The sequence below is a fragment of the Bison bison genome, unplaced genomic scaffold (genome assembly GCF_000754665.1).
Source record: "Bison bison bison isolate TAMUID 2011002044 unplaced genomic scaffold, Bison_UMD1.0 scf7180017864291, whole genome shotgun sequence".
NCBI lineage: Eukaryota > Metazoa > Chordata > Mammalia > Artiodactyla > Bovidae > Bison > Bison bison.
The window spans coordinates 4339426-4359841 of NW_011494863.1; the positions used below are offsets into that span (position 1 = coordinate 4339426).

A 20416-nucleotide genomic window follows, 5' to 3' on the forward strand; every position below is an offset into this window, starting at 1 on the left:
CCAATGCAGGTGAATTCTTTACCAGCTGAGCCACCAGGGAAGCCCAAGAATACTGGAGTGGGTAGCCTATCCCTTCTCCAGGGGATCTTCCCTACCCAGGAATCGAATTGGGGTCTCCTGAATTGTAGGTGAATTCTTTACCAGCTGAGCCACCAGGGAAGCCCAAGAATACTGGAGTGGGTAGCCTTTTCCTTCTCCAGGGGATCTTCCCAACCCTGGGATCGAACCCAGTTCTCCCGCATTGCAGGTGAATTCTTTACCAGCTGAGCCACCAGGGAAGCCCAAGAATACTGGAGTGGGTAGCCTTTTCCTTCTCCAGGGGATCTTCCCAACCCTGGGATCGAACCCAGTTCTCCCGCATTGCAGGTGAATTCTTTACCAGCTGAGCCACCAGGGAAGCCCAAGAATACTGGAGTGGGTAGCCTTTTCCTTCTCCAGGGGATCTTCCCAACCTTGGGATCGAACCCAGTTCTCCCGCAATGCAGGTGAATTCTTTACCAGCTGAGCCACCAGGGAAGCCCAAGAATACTGGAGTGGGTAGCCTTTTCCTTCTCCAGGGGATCTTCCCAACCCTGGGATCGAACCCAGTTCTCCCCCATTGCAGGTGAATTCTTTACCAGCTGAGCCACCAGGGAATCCCATGAAAGGTGGCTAAAGTGAAAGTGAAGTCGCTCAGTCGTGTCCAACTCTTTGGGACCCCTTGTACTGTAGCCCACCAGGCTCCTCTGTCCATGGGATTTTCCAGGCAAGAATACTGGAGTGGGTTGCCATTTCCTTCTCCAGGGGATCTTCCCAACCCAGGGACTGAACCCAGGTCTCCCACATTGTAGGCAGACACTTTACCATCTGAGCCACTGGGGAAGCCTCTAAGATACAGACAAATCACCTGTGTTTACAATTTGCTTGTGTAATTACAAATTGCTTGTGTTCACACCCTTAGCTAAAATCAGAGGTGGTTCAGGCTCAGTTCTCAGATCTTTGAGGACACGAACCTGGTCCTTCTCCTAGAAGAAGTTAACATTTCTGACTATTTGGATTCTGAAATACCTGGCTCTTTGAGCTGACCTGATTTAATTTTACTTTTACCATATATGTATGTATGTGCATGTATATGTATGTGTGAGAGAGAGACCTTTTCTATTCCCCACTAGTAGGACAAAGATCTGTGTCTAGTTAATTTATTTGACAACAGTTTTCAGCACGATGAAAAGATATTCATGCTGTTTTATTTCTATGTGGCACCTTTAATTTTTTAAAAGCAGCCAACTTAAATGTGGGATGGTACTATTCTTTTCCATATCACAAGTAATACCTGATTCAGGTATGACAGTTCCCAAATCTAACGTTAAGACACCCAGTGTGTCCAAGAGAGGCCAGAATTCTTTTTTTTTAAATGTAGATTTGGATTGTGTCTAATGTTACAACTCTCACCCCATGAATCAGTGAATTCTACCCAAAGAGACCTATGGATTTTCCTCTCTTAACTATGGGTCTCAGCCATTCTTTTCTTATAGGGAAATTCCCCAGTTAGCAGTCACTTCATTTTGAGGTCACAGTTAGTCAACGTATTCTTCCTTCCTTCCCTAACACACTTTCCCTTCCCTTTTATTCCAAAGAAATAACTGAATCTGGCACTTTGATTGGACTATGGGAGCTGGGAATAAAAGCAATTTTGGCTTCCACGAATAAAAGCAATTATCTAAGTACTTCGTAGACATCCAACCTAATCCCTTCTTTATAACAAATTACACACAAAGAATCAAGTGAATCAACCATTACAGCGTGCCTATTAGGAAGGTTAAGTAAATTGTGCAGGACTGCAGAAATAAGCGATAGATCTGGAGTTTGAACCACAATTGGTCTCTAAATTCCAGGCTTTTATCCTTTTGATTGCAGTGACTCTGCCTCTCCACCATGGGCAAGCTTCATAAGTGATCAGAGTATCAGCAACTGAAGGATCACACTTTCAAACACACCCATCTCCCATAACTACTGGCATACAGTGCAAAAGAGAAGCCCCCGGCCCCCGCCAAGTCATGCCCTCTGCAGCATAACTTCGCAGCTCCTCCACCTCCTGCCTGCATCTAGACCAGACATTCTAACTTGAATTGATCAACAGAACCTTTGACAATAGGGAGAAGTAAGTCTAGGCCTTAAGAAGCTTTGCATGCTTCTGCTGGTACACTCATAAGCTCTAGAGAGCCTGTCGGATGAGACACGACTGTCAGGCTTCACGGCCACAGTCAACCAGCCAGCTGCCACAGACACACTGAGTGAGCCTGGCTGAGATCAGTTAAGCCTGGCCAGATGAGCAGAGTTGCCCAGTTGACCTGAAGACTCAGGAGGAACGAAAAAATGCTTGTTATTTTAAAGGTACTGAATTTGGGGACGGTTTGTTATAGAGCAAGTACTACCTGATACAACTATCAAACAAATTAACTTTGAGCAAGCAGAAGTGAAACAAAAAAAATCTTCCTTCCAAAAGATGGTTCCAACATGGAAAAGGTCGTTGATCTGTAACAAATTTAGACATCAAAATAAACAATTAGGTATTTTAAAATCTACATCTGGAAAATAAAGTCCTTTTAATTGTGATAGTTAATTCACTTTGAGTCATTAAAAAACTATTTTCTTAAAGTCTATCTTTGAAGAGATAGAAACTTTATATTGTAAGATGATTTTTAGAGTTAATATTCTCTTTAATAAGGAGCTAAAGATATATAGAGATCAGATGACTGAAGCAATGAACTTATTTATAAAACCACAAGAATTTGTCAAGACATGAAAGGGTTGCTCTTCTTCAGTTACCTTGATTTAGCTTAACTGAGTTCCTAAGAGGATCAAATAGTGGGAGAGTGACTCGGAGTAGAAAAGCGTGGAGGCAGGGAGGACAGATTGGAGAGAGCACCTCAAAGGGAGCACTCAGTACTCATTTGAACACAACACCCATTGTACATAAATTTTTCAGTTCCTCTTCAAACTTATAGGCAAGAAATCATAATGGTACCAGGGGTGAAAGTCTCCATTATGTAACCATAATTACTTAGTTTGAAAGTTAAGATCATAATGAAGCTAGTTGAAGAATTATCTTAATTGAAAATGGCTTATGACTAGCATGGTATGGCACAACAGACAGGGTTCTCAAGCAGGAACCTTTGGCATTTAAGGAGCTGACTCATCTTAGCCGCATCACTAAAAATACCACCTAACAGTTCATGAATGCTTTACAACTGCCAGACACTGTGTCATGAGGTCATCTCATTGTGCCCATTTTAAAGGTGAGGGAACTGAGGGCTTACAGAGTTTCAAACTTGCTCAGGGTCACACAGCTGTTCAACAGATTCGTATCCAGGGAACCCGAGTGCAGAATCTGAATGCTCACCCACGGGACTGTACTAACTACTCAGCCTTAGTGTCCTCACATGAGAAGTAAGGACTAGACAGCAAGACTGGCTTCCACTGGGCTGAATGTCAGGAGCAACTCCCTAATGGTTCGTGCTTTGCAGCAGTGATGGGGATTGGCACCTTTCCTGAGCAAGGAATGCCCTGGAGCACACACTAACGCTCACTGCTCGGTCTGTCCCTTCGCCACACACACAGATGTGGGAGCGGCAGCGCTGGTTTGGGGACAGGTCTGCCGCCAGCAGCAGTCGCCTGGGCTGGTTTGCCGCCTTCCAGCAAACGTCTGGCTGCCCTGGGCTTTCTCCTCAGTGCCTGGCAGAGTTGTGCATGTGTGCGCTAAGCCACATCCACCTGCTTGCGACCCTGCGGTCTGTAACCCTCCAGGCTCCTCTGTCCGTGGGATTTTTGAGGCAAGAATACTGGAGTGGGTTGCCATTTCCTGTTCCAGGGGATCTTCCCAACCCAGGGATCGAACCCGCGTCTCCAGTATTAGCAGGGGGATTCTTTGCCACCCTGCCACCTGGTAGAGCTGGCACTAAGTAAATGTTGAATGAATAAATATTCCACAGCCTCTGCTGGAAGGAGCCTGAAACTGGACACCACTGTTTCAATGTTTCCTACAAATCTTTTAAGTATAATTTCTATAAGACCATAAGTTTCACAAGGACAGAAACAACATCAGCCTTGCTCACTGCTGCATCCTGCGCAATCTGACTTATGCCTCACATACTGTAACTGCTGAACACAAGTGTTCTTATTGTTACTGCTGGCACTGGAGTCTTACAGTTCCAATTTGTCCTGGGTAAAATATATGATTAAAGGTAGGGTCATGTTATTTGCTCTTTTTCTCTGTGGTTCCTTGTTTAAATAGTCAACCTAAATTGAGTATCTTAAGTGCTAAGCGCTATACTGAAAACATTCCTTGCGTTCAAGAAGAATGAATCTAGTTGAAGAGGTAAGAAATATATAAAGAAAACAGCATTAGTCCAATAAATATTTATTGGGCATCTACTATGTCCTCTATCACTGAGTGACATATAAAAAACTTGCATGATTAGCAGCTGCCATTGCACACCATCAGATGAGGAACATGGTTGTTACGGGCAGGGCTGATAAAGGAAAGTTAACAGAGTGGGCATCAAACTGATCTAGAAGGTGACACAGTGCTGAAAGCCGAAAGGATGAGCCTGAATCCCAGACAACAGTAGTCCTCGGCTACACCATACAGCACACTGCTACGCTGTGACCAATTTCAGAATCTGTGGCAAGGGATTTGTTATTAATAATGATTTATGTATTTTCATTATAAAGGGTAAACACTGCCAGGTTATACTGACCTGCTATAATCCTTGTGGAAAGTAATCTGGAAATACGTGTTGAAAAATGTAAATGTATATACCCTTGACTCAGGGTATATACTCTACTTGGAGGAATCTATGTTTAGAAGCAAAGTTGCTATGTGTAAGAATACACAGAAAAGGATGTCTACTGGAGCCTTGTTTGTAGTGGTAAAATCTTGAAACAACCTGAATGAAATACTGTACAAGTGATTTTAAAAAATCAGTTCTACATCTGTTGATCTGGAAGGATGTTCAGAGTGTACTGTTAGAAAAGCAAGCCACAGAGAAACTGGTATATGATGACCCTATTCTTATTTAAAACAAACAATCCAGATGCCTTATATGTATGTATGCTTATATGATTATGCAGAAATGTGGAAGATAAGGAGAGACAGGAAAGGAAGAAAGAGGAAACGAAGAAAAAGTTTATTAAATGTTCTTGGTATAATTTTGCTGAAGGGAATGAACACATTATTTTTGCAAATTTTGAAAAGGCTTTAGTGAAAATAATAATAATAAAAACAATTTTTAAAAAGCCAACTCACAGACTATCCTACCATCTCATCCTACACTCAGATATGCTTTCTTGGATATGACAGATCAGGACAGAGCTGCAGGAGCTGTGCGTAACCCACATTCTCCAAGGTTCCGGAGTATCCACGCGGCTGCTATGTGGATACAGGCTGTGGTGGAAAGAGGATGGAGAACCACAATGCTATGAGCAACAGAACCACAGACATGTTTTGATTAGAGGAATAATAGCGAAAGCAGTGTTGTACTGGGGTATGGCTAGTTTTTGTTTTGTTTTGTTTTTTTCTTTCTGTTGTACTGGCTTCTCCAGAAACAGAAACCTAATTCCCTCCTGGTTTCCAGCCTTTTGTCTCTTACTCCTAACTCAGTGTCAGGGTCCCAGTGGTGTCACAAGTGTGTCACCACTTTAATTATTTTATCCACATTATCCACTTCAATATTTTCACCTAAACTTGAAAGACTGATCAGGCTCTAACTTAGGGATAATCAAATTAAGTCTAGTTATATTGTTGTTCCATTTAGGATTTCACTGATTTCTCTGGCTTTGACTTTTGAGAATGTTTATATATTTTACAGATTGGCTTCAACAGCAGCCTCTCAAATTTATGATGATCTATTCTCTCTCTTCTTCCCTAGTTGACTTGACAGTATATGCTACTTTCTCCCACCTCAGTTTAAAATTGTTGGTCTCCTAATTCTCCAGCTATTCATTATCTTTTGTGGCTGCTTTCTCTGGATGCCTTCCAGAGCCCTGTCCTTGGTCCTCCCCTCTTTCTTTCTGAATGCTAAAGCAGTTCATTCTTAAACGACCTCATCTGATTTTCTTGCTTTAGTTAATACCTACTTACCTTACATTTTCTCTTTTCTATGACTGCCTTCACCATATTAAGTTGAACTCTATTACCATTTTTAGTAGAAGAGATATCTTACTAGCTTTGAATTGCTGCTATGTTCTATAGATAAGGTCAAAACTAGAAACAGAGTAAGTCAAATCTAAATAAGCTAAATAAGCTTAAGAATGATAACTGGGAAATTCAGACAAAAATAAGACACCTTCTCTCTTTATTCAGTCATTATACACACACTTATCTGAAAACGGGCAAATTGGTTTCTTGCCCGACTTGTTCTAGATAAATCAACACAAGTGTATACATTACATGTCTGCAAGCGTAATCTCAATTCTTAAACAAATGAGAAGATGAAAGCCATGAAAGGTACTATCTAAAGCAAGACAAATTTCAAAAAGCCAGACCTCAAACTCTTATTTTCAAAGCTTTGGCTGCCTTAATTTGCCCAATGGTAAACGTACCAGACTCAAAGGACATGAATTTGAACAAACTCTGGGAGATACTGAAGGACAGGGAAGCCTGGTGTGCTGCAGTCCATGGGGTCGCAAAGAGTCAAGACATGACTGACTGACTGAACAATAACAGATGTACCAACACTGTTCTAAGAGTGTGAAAAAGCAATCCATTTAGAAGTCTTAGAGCAAGTTTAAAGGCCGACAGCAATTAAAAACACATTTTCTTTATGTACACATTATCTGCATAAGCACTAATCCATCTTAAAACCTACTGCCTATCTGGAGAACCTAACTTGGGTTGTCATCTCTCAGTGACACTATCTGCTAACATTTCTTTTCTCTGGAAAGACAGAGATGCAGTCCATCCCTACACATCTGAGTCTGTATGTCAGGTTTGTTTATTCATATATTCAATGTGCATTTATTGAGGTCTTACTATGCGTTAGACACTCTGTGACTTGCTGGGATACAAGAATAAGCAAAGCCAACAGCATCACTGCTCTTAAGCAACTTAGATTTCAGCAGGTGAATAGATAAGACATAAACAATTAGATATATAATGTTGAAAAAAGGTGCTACTATTTCAGATAAAGCAGTCAGAGAAGGTCTCTCTTAGGAGCTGACATTTAGGTGGAGACCTAAATAAAGTGAGAGAGAGAGAGCCGTGTAGAAATGTGGGGAGGAGAACGTTTCCAGGCATAAAATGCATCAGGGGACCTAAAAAGAGGGTTATGCTTCTTGTAGAGAATAAGGAGATACTCTCAAGGGACTGGAAGAAAAGAAAAACGTCTTAACATCAAGGGTGCAAGTCGTGTGTCCTCCTTCTTATATCACATAACGTATAAGATGACAGTACTGCATATATTGGGCTTCCCTGGTGGCTCCGTGGTAAAGAATCCACACGCCAATGAAGGAGACGTGGGTTCGATCCCTGGGTCAGGGAAATCCCCTGGAGAAGGGAATGGCAACCTGCTCTAGTATTCTCCTCTGGGAAATCCCATGGACAGAGGACCCTGGAGGGATGCAGCCCACGGGGCACAGAGAGCTGGACGTGACTGAGCGACTGTGCGCATTGGTTTCCTGCACGGGGGAGTGAAGTCTCCCCCTGGCTCACTCCCAGCTGTGCACTGCTCATCTGATTGGCTCATTCTTTCCGCCTCTCTCAGACTCCTTGTTGCCACCTTTTTATTCCAAATAGCTGAATCAACTGCTACTTCCCATTCATCCACAGACTCTACTCCATGAAGTTTCAGTTATGCCTTCTGGGGAAAGTGGACATTTCAAAAAGCAAACTGGGTGTGGAAAGTGATGGGGGACGCTGGAGTCCAGGGCAGAGTGGAAGAGGTATGAAGATCTCTAGGTCTGTGAGGTTCACAGTTGGAGATATTTATCTTCACCTCCAGACGCCCAGTGCCTAGCTCGTTAAGTGTGTGCTGCGGCCAGTGCTGTTGGGAGGCACTTTGAGACGTAGTTAACCTCCCACTCCACCCATCTCAAGAATTCCCTTCCTAAGACATGCCTTTGTAGCTCTTCCACCTATTACCACAATGTAACTGGAAGCTTATGTATTTCCCCGTGTTCATACAGAAACACTTAGGCATAGGAAAATCAGATTTAACCAGACCCTGGAACTGGCATTTAGAACTTTCATTTTCTTCTTTCATTGGTTTCTTAGTTCTAACTTTTCCTTCTGGCTTCACTTATTTACTCTACTTTCTCTTTTAAATATGTCTGTGGTACCCCCAAAATACTGTACAGCCTTGTTAAATGATTATTATCAATTAAAGGGTTACTCATCCCTAACATATTGAATTAGAGATTATTCCACCTACTTTTCCTACCTTTCTACTAATATTATTTCTTATATTGAAAACTTAGTGCCCGTAGACTGCACCTGCACCAGCCCACTGTATATGTTTAGTGATAAGAAGCATTTTCTACTGAATAGAAACACCAACCAGGCTCCTAGCTAAAAGAACAAGCTAGAATATTCCAAGCTAATAAACGAGTAAAAAAATAAAAGTGAATTTACTAGTAGAGCACCCTGGCCACACTATAATGGCTCTTTATTTCCTTTCCTTAGCCATCAAAAACTTACAGATCATTTTGAGGCAGAGAAAGAATAACTATTTGAGAAAACAGGTTGTTTTCAATATAGACATGGGAAACATACTAAAGTTATTAAGCAGAATCGTCTCAAAAAGAAAATTCTCACAAAGAATTTCAGCACTAACAGAATGCTTACAAAAGGTATATCCTATTTTTAATGCCACTGCATGTATCTTCATGATTTCAAAGACTGGGATCCATTCCAATTCTAGCATTTTATGAATAATAAACATGGCTAAATTAAAAAAAAAAAGAGTACTGACAACCAAAATTTATTTAATTTTTAAAAGTACTTTCAGTAGGAGCAGAAAATTTCTTTTCAGCTCATAAGGAATAAAAGTAGAAAATACATGTAACTGTAACTCTGTTAAACTATTTTACGGATATAAATAATTTTAGTGTACTTGGGTTATTCTTCCTATATATGCTAAGTTGTTTCAGTCATGTCTGACTCTGCAACCCCACGGACTGTGGACTGTAGCCTGCCAGGGATTATCCAGGAAAGAATATTACAGTGGGTTCCCATGACCTGCTCTAGGGGATCTTCCTGACCCAGGGATCAAATCCAGATCTTTCAGGTCTCCTGCACTGGCAGGAGGGTTCTTTACCACTAGCACCACCTAGGAAGCCCTTGTTCTTCCTATAATTACCCTCAAATAGTTAATTCTCTGATACACTGATTGGAATGGGATATGAATTGTTTCGGATTGGGAAGTAAGATTGGATTTGGATTTTGGAAAAGGAAACGTATTGCTGTAGGAATTTACATTTATTGTACACCTGCTAACATCAGATTCCCTTCAAGTTCAAGGCAAAGACGGGCCCACTTTACTTGAATATAAAATATATATTAATTTCTATGAAAAAAATCAGGGTAAGGAGTAAATCTATTATCTTCTACCCTATGTTAAGAAAAGGGAGTATGTAAATTGATAGCACAAAGCTCCTTGACAGCTTAAAGAAAGCAATCCAAACTTAGCAATGGAGCCACATTCACTTCAAATTAGTTATGGAGGAGCTCAGTGGTGTCAGACTCTTTTGTGACCCCATGGACTGTAGCCCACCAGACTCCTCAGTCCATGGGATTCTCCAGGGAAGAATACCAGAGTGCGTTGCCATTTCCTTCCCCAGGGGATGTTCCTGACCTGGGGATCGGACCCTCATCTCCTGCATTGGCAGGAGGATTCTTTACCACTGAGCTACCAGGGAAGCCCTATCTTGGGAGGCCGGGCACTTATTCCAGGGGTATTCTACAAACTTTAAAATTTAAGTCTTCTACAGAAATACCTACATGAGTTCTTTTAGATAATCTCAATGAAAACAAATGTTATAATTTGGGAGAGGATTACATTTCTACATTATTGGAAATACTCAAATCATTTGGAATCACATAAGTAAGGTAAATGATCAAGCTAAGGAATAAACACATTTTCTGAGTAAGCAAGAACATTCAGGTGCTACTATAGGAGGCTATGGTTTTTCCTGTGGTCATGTATGGATGTGACAGTTGGACTGTGAAGAAGGCTGAGAGCCGAAGAATTGATGCTTTTGAACTGTGGTGTTGGAGAAGACTCTTGAGGGTCCCTTGGACTGCAAGGAGATCCAACCAGTCCATTCTGAAGGAGATCAGCCCTGGGATTTCTTTGGAAGGAATGATGCTAAAGCTGAAACTCCAATACTTTGGCCACCTCATGCAAAGAGTTGACTCACTGGAAAAGACTCTGATGCTGGGAGGGATTGGGGGCAAGAGCAGGGAACGACAGAGGGTGAGATGGCTGGATGGCATCACTGACTCGATGGACGTGAGTCTGAGTGAACTCTGGGAGTTGCTGATGGACAGGGAGGCCTGGCGTGCTGCAATTCATGGGGTCGCAAAGAGTTGGACACGACTGAGTGACTGAACTGAACTGATAGTGTAATAAGTCTTATAAGGTGGTTTTGAAGGCAATTTCAAAAGAGGAATGTATATCCCAAGGTAGAGGCTTAAAAAGAAAACATTCAATGTTTTCTGTTTTTAAAAAATCAGTCTAGCTATTTTATAGTCACACTTTGTCCTTAGTAAACTCAGCTGGATTCCAGATGACAAATTTCACATTTAGTTCTAACTAAAAGTTTTAGTTTCCCTATAAGAAAGCTGCCTACAAACCAAGTTATTTTTTATATTACCAATTTAAATAAGCATATTACCAGTTTAAATTATCAGTTTTATATTATCAATTTAAGCAGCTTACCCGTTTAAACTGTCACTTGTTTCTGAACTTGACTGTTATCCAAAGAGATTGGTTTCATCCACTAAATTTGTTTTTCTAAAGTTTTTTTCAACCACTTTATCAAAAATAAAAATGTTAGTAAATAAAGTCAAGTCAACTACATAATTCTCCCAGATTTACGCCCTTAGGATACATTTTGGTATTCATTATAGTCAGAAGTTCTTTTGCACACAGCTCTTCAGGTTAAAGTTTCTTAATGACAATGTCTGCATACTTGATTTTAGAAGAATACCAGACAATCAAACAGAAAGAGGGATATTCTAGCATTTATTTAAAAGGACAACAATGTGGCTGAAGTTATTAACATGGCTATTAAATTTACATCACATTTAAAAGCTAACAAAAAACCCAAACTGAAAAAAAAAATGCAATAAAAAAGTGATTCGGCCCTTGAAAGCTTTAAATATATTTAGTCTTTATAAAACCGGGATCCATGACCCTTCGGGGATTATACATAATGGCACTGAAAATGTCTTAATGCTTCATAAATAGGAAACACCTACACAGGCACAGATGTCCCAATGTACTTAAGCCAGTGAGGGTCATGTTGGTTTGAGCTCAGGAGACTTGGCAGAGCTTTAAGAATTCCACACTGAATTTTTATAGTACTTTTTAATTTTCAAAGTAAACAACCATGCACAAATCCCTCAAGCAAGAGTGCTGAGTGTTCTCACTACTTTACAGAAGCTGAAACTGTGACAGAGAGCAGAAAGAGACTACACAAATATACGCAAGAGAGATAAGTGGCTTGATCCCACTTCTCCTTTACATATTGTTTAAAAATTCACTTATGACAATTAAATTTCACTTAAGACAAATAAAAAGTATCAGTTGGTAAAGAATCCACCTGCAATGCAGGAGACTCCAGTTTGATTCCTGGGTCAGGAAGATCCCCTGGAGAAGGGATAGGCTACCCACTCCACTTCTCTAGGAATTCCCTGGTGCCTCAGCTGGTGAAGAATCCACGTGCAATGCAGGAGACCTGGGTTCAGTCCCTGGGTTGGGAAGATCCCCTGGAGAAGGGAAAGGCTACCCACTCCAGTATTCTGGCCCAGAGAATTCCATGGACTGTATAGTCCACGGGGTCGCAAAGAGTCGGACACGACAGAGCGACTCTCACTTCACTTCAGAAAGGATTTCTAACACAATATTAAATACTCCCCCTTCAGATCACAATTAAGTATTCCTATTATTTTCTCTTTCTCTATAAAATGTCTCAAATTTCCCCACCTGTAAAATTAAGGTAAATAACAGCTGTCTTCTATACTACAAAGTTACTGACAGAGTCAGTAACAATACAGAAACTAGAATTAAAAACCTTCATAGGGCTGTTAAGGGGTTTAAATAAGACGAATGCACACAAAGTTTTGAGCATACTGGTGACAGAAAATTACAGAAAAAATTATTAGAAAAAAAAGTTCAAAACATACAGGAAAGAATATGGATAATATACATTAAAAAAATCTGACGTAGTTAACTTCATCATAACTTTTACAAAATATCTGACTAATCTGTATTTTGTTTCAGATCTCTAGAGACCAGATGTTAAGCGAGGCCTGCTGGGGAGCTTAGACTACTGAGAATTAGGCATTCTTAGTGTAATTGTTGCTACCACTTAGTTGCTAAATCGTTTCTGGTAATACCACTAACTAATCCTGTGCTGTTTCTCTAAACACTTTCCATAGGTCTCATTTCCTCTTCTGAAAAAGTAAGTGGGGGCTGTAAAAGAGCTCTCAAGTCCCTTTAACTTCTAATCTAAAATCATCGTGCCTGACACGAAAGCAAGCTTCGAGAACTCGAGCCCTAAGCAACAACAGTGTTTACATGTTATTTTCTATGTACCACCGACTACATTATTTTAAATTACTATTTTGTAAAAAGACTGAACCTGGTTTCATTCTTGTCTTACACTTGACAGTGTACAAAGAATCAATTTTAGTTTTCCATTCCCTTCCCCAGGTGCCTCATTCACTAAAATAATAAGTTAAGAGAATTGTAGGATTTTAGAGACAGAAGTACATACATGTTTTGAAAATAATTCATGTATAATTGTAAGGAAAATATTTTTACTCTAAAACACCTGATTATTCAAGGTCACAGATCAGTTCAGCTCAGCATTAGAGCGTGAGTTTCCTCATTTTTAGTCTATCTCTTTCTACTACTTCTACTATTAAGTAACGGAATTGTCTGGAAGGGATTTGAAGTTTTTTTTTTAATCCACCAAATTCGCAGTTTATGTCATCTTAAAATTAAGGAAACCCTTATCTCCAATAATTACAAAACAAAAACACAAAACATTAAAACAATAATAAAGTAAAACAGTGTCTACAGCAAACAGGGAGAGCTTTAATGTTCAACATGTGACAATCATAAGGTCATAAGTCACACATTGCCCCAACCAGCATGAAATAATAAATCGTGTACTAAATTAAATGTCATTTCACAACAGCTTTAAAAAATTGGCTATCAAATATACTTTCATAATAGCCACAGCTAAATATTAAGGACAATTATGAAATCAACCAGAATAAAGGTTAATTTTATTATAAAAAAAATTAACATTTATTGCCACAAACCGTATGTCCTATATACTACATACTTAAGTTGAACTTAAGTTTAAAAAATAAAAATTCAATGTAAGATAATGGGCTAAATATTTACAGCTAATCATATTATTAAACCTTTCTCCCCTGAAGTATATATATTTGGAGCTCTACAGTGCAAATGAAAAAAATTCTAAAATAAGAGATATCTTCACTAAATTTGTTGTATTATAGACATTATTAGTCTTGTTGAAACTTGCTCAAAATAAAAAAAATTTGAAGCACTCAAAATTAATATGTTACTCTGAAAAAGTATATTTAATGCAGCTCCTTTAAGATAAATCATTACTATTTAAGCCGGGCCAGAGATAAAATTAGGTGATGACACACTTCTATTCAAAATAATTGGCTTTAAGGACTATATTGCAATATAAATAGTTTAAATGACCATCTAGCAACTGGAGAATTCCATAATTTATTATAGGCTTCCTCAATGGTTCAAGCGGCAAAAACTATCCCTGCAATGCAGGAGACATAGGACACTCAGGTTCAATCCCTGGGTTGGGAAGATCCCCTGGAGGAGGAAATAGCGCAACCAATTCCAGTATTCTTGCCTGAAGAATCCCATGAACAGAGTTGCCTGCAAGGATATAGTCCGTAAGGTTGCAAAGAGTGGGACATGGCTGAGCATGCACACACACATAATTTATTATAAATAGGTAAGATTAAATAAGAATCCATTTCCTTACTTTTCAACAGAAAAATACACACCCCATGGAAATACGTTACTACTACAGAAGAGGGTTCTACTCCTGGAGTGTCTGACGGGGTCAGGGGACAGTGTACGTCAAAGTGCACTAGGAAATGTACAGTGCTTATATCCACACAATGTATCATCACTGCTTCAACTACATGCCAGTAATTAGACTTTTTTGAGTAAACAGCAGTCTAAATAAAAATGGGAAAAATACAAACTTGGTCTTAGCTGAAACAATCTAAAAGGAACTAAAATTTCCATTCCATCCTTTTTTTTTTTTTTGTAATAAAGGATAGCAAAAGACAACAAGGATACCTATAAACATCAGGGCTATATTGCCACAATTAGCTTTAGATTTTTACGTCAAATAAAAGAAACTAAATTGTAATCCTGGTTAATGCACTTCTTTATGTGCAAAGAGTTGATGTGCAAACACAGCCCCAAATTTCTCTTTTTTCAGTCCTCTGAATTCATGGCAGCTGATCCAAACTGTTGGTTTTTGGAACGTTCTTGATGTTTCTAAACTTCTCTTCCACCTTTTCATATCTCTACTGCTTCACCCTCTCACATCCCTTCCCTCAACACCTGTAATCCATAAACCCCACTGGAAGCCTGTATTCAAGGGATATATGTGACAGTGGTAGTCAGGAATAAAAAGGCAGTCTATCAAAATCTGGTGTTTGAGGGTAGAAACCACTCTCTCCAACTAATTTTGAACTACTATATTTTCTAAAATATACCTTCGTGGATAAAAATCAATACAAAAATTTACCATTAAAACTCATACTCTAATCCAGTTTAGCATAAAAGTGATCATGTACAATTCAGAGAGAGAGGAACACTTAACAGATCTTTTTTTTTTTCCCCCTAAATGGAAGTTCTCCATAAGGATATTTTTATTTACTTGAAAAATGCAAAACGTAAGTAGAACAAGCCAGAAGAAAATGAGGGCAACTGACTCTCTGAAATCATAGAAATAGGAGTTCTTCTATAAAGGTCAATAAGTCATTGATTTTTTTTTTTTCAGTTATAGCTAAATTCAACAAAATATTTCTTGAAAATTCTTTTGCAACACAATTCACCAATATACATTTTTCATGACTTAGAAATATGGAAGCAAGTGCCCATTAATTTGGCAAACACCTATAAATATTGCATTACACAATTATCAGAATGTCCTCAGAAGGGTATATGCTATCAGGCACAAACCTATTTTGTGTACTTAATTTGCTCACATAAACAGTAGTACAAAATGAAAACTTTTTTGCTCACTACAATTAGGTATGATGTTAAAAGTAAGAAAAAATATGTTTTAAGAAATATGCCCCAGGCTAATTTTAAGCCCAATGTAAATTAAGCGTTCCTAACAACTAGGCTATTTCAAATCACCTGCAGCCCAGAGTGGATTAAAACTTATATAATCAACCAAATAATACAGATATTCTTTTACAGTAGTCACTCATACTAAACACTTTTGATCCAACCTCTCCTTCACTAAAATCTCTAAAAGCCACCAATGTGATCTCTATACACATATGAATTTTACTGCTGTTACAATATACATTTAACCTATATATATGCGAGGTATGTTTCAGAATAAGTCTCTTATAGTTTGTAAAATTTATACACAGTCTATATAATAGTAAAAGTGGCCAGATTAACTAAAATATCTGTAACATCAATAGATAAAGGCAAAACAGCACTGTAATATAAATTATTTTTATCAACTATAAAAATATAACAGAATAGCCAAAGAAACATCACAAGAAGTAATTTCAATAAAATCTGACCACATGCTAATCACACATCTCTGTACTGTAGTGATTTCAAACTAAACTAACACACCTGAATACACAATGTGTTTATCTTGTGTTTTTTTCTTTTACTAATAATAAAGCCATAACAATGCACAGGGTTTTAAAAAATGAAGACAAACAGCCAAAAGCTAGCCTCCTTTAACATTCAGAAATCATTTTATGAGTGAATATCAGAAATATTAAGCTTAAAAAGACACTGATTGAAACACTCGCTGCTAGAACATTTGGAAGGAGAGAAAAAAGGTATAAAGTATCCATTAAAAAAGGAGAGAAATGAGTAAAAATATCTTCCTCAGGTCTCCTCTCTCTCTGAGAATACCATCAACACAATGTTCATAAGAAAAATGTTAAGGGGACACAATTTGCTTCCTTCATCCTGTGTTTGTACAGGTCTTCATTCCCAGTATGTTAATAAGTGAGGCACAGATGCAAATAATAATGAGATGTTAAAATCTACATAAATTTTCATAGCTTCATTAAATGCCAATCAACAGAGCCTTAAACTCCACCTATGACTTAGGTTACAAATTCATCTTGCATCATTCTTTCTCTTCAATAACCATACCCTTCAGAAAACGATCAACTTTTTTATACTAAAGTTTCAACGTAGTTCCAATAAGAGCTCTTAATTCCACCGAAACCATTTACTTCTATGCCTCCTTTCAGCAGTTGCACCATTAATACTCAAGTGAAACGACACTGAAAATCGAATTATGCAGAAATGTGCCTTCATCAATGTTAGAAGTTTATGCTAAATTTTTTGAATTTCAGTATTTAAAAAGTATATGAAGGTAGAATGGCTACTGCATTTTACTTAAAGAATGTATCTGAGTATCAATAAGGTTCCTCTCATTTTACTATCAATTAACTTAAATCTTCAAATAGTCTACTATGGCCTATCGTGATATTCATAATTTTACAACAATGTAATAACTGGATGTTGTGCTATGCTGATACATCAGAAGGAATTGCCTTCCCTCACAAAAGAGAGTGAAAAGTGTTTTTAAGTGTTTTAAGAAAAAGCAATTTTAGGTGACATCTTAAAAAGTCAAATTACAATTTATGCTTTAAAAGAATTTAAACAGAATGCAAGTGAAATTATCAGTGGATTTAATATTTCTGTATCTCAAGTCAGAAAGGCATTACTTAACATAGTTGTGGTCTTAACATGTTGAATTATCTGCTGATTACTCAAGGTCATTGGTCATAAAATTTGGCTAGAACCATGTAACATATAGAGAAGAGAAAGCAATGGATTTTAGTTATATCAGGGTTACTGTTTGAAAACAATAGGCTAATTCAATGATGGTAAAAAGAAACACTGTTTCAATTTACTTGGAAGAAGCTTTGTTCTGGGTAATCACAGTTCCCAATGTTAAGATAATGCCACGAAGCACAAAATTTTCAAACCTTCTCAAACTATCCTGTAAAGATATTACATCTTTTCATACGACACAAACTACTGATTATAATTCCAAACCACACATCAGCCTACAATAATCATTTCACTAAATATTAAAGAATCTGAAAGAGCCAGATCATCGTTTTGCCTACCATCATATGGTTGTTGAGGCTGACATACCTTAAATGTTATCAACGAATAGAAAAAGTATTAAAGCTAGCTTTAATGATTTAAGAATAACTATATTAAGATTTATTCTCCAGATCCTAGATTTTATAGGGCTTAATGAAAGTTAACTGACTAGAAAATGGGAAGTTCTTGTTCCACGCCTTTTTTACAGTAAGGAAAATGAAAACAATACCATGCTGAGTATCAGAACAAAAGCATTAATTATCACCAAGCGTTTCCTAAGATATATTATTTTTCTTTGTACAATTAAATGTTTTATAAATCAATGTAGCAGTTTCCTACAAATACCTTAGTCAAACCAAATGTACTTATTCTTTTAAAACAAATAAGCAAAATCATGAATTCCACTACCAAAAACTGAGATTGAAAAATTTAAAACACAGCATGTCTTTTAAGACTGAAGCACAACAGGCTAATGTAGTAACATCTCAAATCTTCTTACTGAAAACATTTTAAACCTTCAGTTCAGAATGACAGCAATAAAAAGTTGAAATGTTCTAAGTAAAAGATAATTAAGTAACAGATTAGTAGGTAGTTTACATTAAAACACACAAGAACCAAGGATTTTTTTTTCTTTTATAAGAAACGTGTAAGCCTTTTAAAAGGAATAGACCATAGCCTAAATATAAAGTTTTTCCCCAACGAGCAAAGCTTCCTACTTAAAGAGGAAAAAAATGAGTCACCTCAGTATTAGGGTATATCACCTCAGTATTAGGGTATATCATTAATAGAAAAAGTATTTTAAAAAGTTTTAAACAAAATTTTCAATGACTAGTTAGTGGGAAGTGACTACCATTAACACTTTAGAACTTGAAGTACTTACGTACAAAGAAATCATGGTGTCTACTATGCCCTCCTCCCGGCTCAAAAAGTCTCACTGATTAATCAGTCTTGTGTCTCTACAATTAATTTTTATATTTTCCTTCACACCTAAAATGTGATACATATTTATCTGAATTGGCAATGGGCGTGCAGGACAGAGCATTTAACTCCTACCAACAGATTCACGTACATTTAGAACTTTTTCTTGGTAATTACATTTTTACAGACCTTTCTGAGTCAAACAGAAATGTCAGTATACTATAAATGATAGAGAATAAAGAAGATAGGAACAAATTAAACATAGCTGAGACTGAAGCTTAACAATGCTGGCCATTCGTTATATATGTGAGAACTTGCAGGAACATTTGAAAGTCAACTCAGCACCAATTTCTTTCTTAAAGAAACCAATCAGCAGACATAACTTATCTACGCTGGGTCAGGAACTCTATCCTACATCTAATACTCAGGTCAGGTAAACTGCTCACTGCATTGCTTTAGTAACCTCACAACTCAGTTTCTTCAACAGGAAGGTTCACAGTTTGAAGAAGAGGGTTCATTGTTAGTACTTCTAATTTTCCCCAGGCTAACACTTCACAGATGTACAAATACAGCACAAGGTTTGATTATGTAAGTATTAAAGGTGTTTTTCATTGTAATGTAAGAGCATATTTTAGGACAACTTAAAATTATGCACAATAAATACGTTTCCACACATTATCCGCCTCTGAATTTACATCACTTTTACTAAAGTTATTTGTTAATGAGCAATATTATTTTAAGTTTTCACATAAAATTTTCAATCACTGCCCAATGGGATACCAAATACCACTATTTCGGAAAAAACAAACACAAAACTTGAAAGGGTTTTGTACAGACAAATCACATAGTTTGTCTACCAAGCCTACTTTCAAAAGACCACTTAAACTTTTTCACATGAAAAAGCACTTGAATTACAGTCGAATACATTCAAATAAATGTTTAAATCTATCAATGGATCTTAAACATACCATTTTCAAGAAACAGAAAGCGTTAATCTTACCTTGAATAGCCGTTAGAAAAAACAGATCGACCAGAGAAGTTCAAAGTCCCCAAGGAAGTCAAGTTATCATCTCCAGACCCTTGGCATCTATTCCAATTTTCTGAACCAACAGGAATTGGTGGAATGACATTAAAAATAGGTTTCTGATCCTGCTGTTGAGAAAGGGATGCTGTATTCATGTCGTAGTGGTACATCTGGCCCCCAGAGGTACTCACACCGTGAACAGAAATGGCAGACATTTTATTACCAATTATATTGGCCCCAGAAAAGCTGGCCTGACAATAAACTGGGCCCAGTTTCTCCTGCTTAATTACCCCAGGGGTGCAGAGTTCGATAAAATCTTCTTTTTCTGTTTTCACTTGGGGCAGTGGCACACTGCTAGGACTTGGTAAGATCAAATCTCCATTATCTTTAATTTTAGGCTTAGTGTCCGGTAAAACAAGAGGCTTACAGTCCTCATTCGAGCTTCCTTCCAGAAGGAATGGATCATCCTCTCCTGCCAAAGGAGAAAGCAAACAGTTTTCATCTATCAAGAGGTCTGAGCTCCAAGGACTCTCACTTGTCTCTTTACTTGGGGACCCAGAAGAAAACTCCAAATCCTGGAGCTTTTTCCTCCAAATGTCAAAGGTGCTTTGGTCTGTGGTATACAACTTCATATTACCCCCGTTACTGCCCTTCTGGCCTTTCAAATTCTGCTGTTCTGAAGACACATCAGAGTGAGTTTTTGGAAACTCCTTCTCTGTGGGGGCAGCAGAAACAGCAGTGGATGCCGAATTCTTGGGGTTCTCTGGAACACTGGTTGACCTATTGAGGTTTGCGATGCTTTCTTCCAGAAGACGAAAGTCTGTTTCCCCAGAGGAAAGGCTGATTTGGCCCTGCTGTGGGAATCCCA

The 20416-nt window shown here is 38.1% G+C and overlaps 1 protein-coding gene across 1 annotated transcript in view; it reads right to left on the reverse strand.

The window, feature by feature from the left end:
• NR3C1 (nuclear receptor subfamily 3, group C, member 1 (glucocorticoid receptor)) overlaps positions 1 to 20416 on the reverse strand; it is a 121427-nt gene that overhangs the window by 96473 nt on the left and 4538 nt on the right. The window contains exon 3 of the mRNA XM_010850446.1: positions 19525 to 20416. This exon is cut by the window's right edge and continues 8 nt beyond it. Coding sequence (XP_010848748.1) covers positions 19525 to 20416 — 892 coding nt within the window. The remainder of the gene's footprint in view (positions 1 to 19524) is intronic.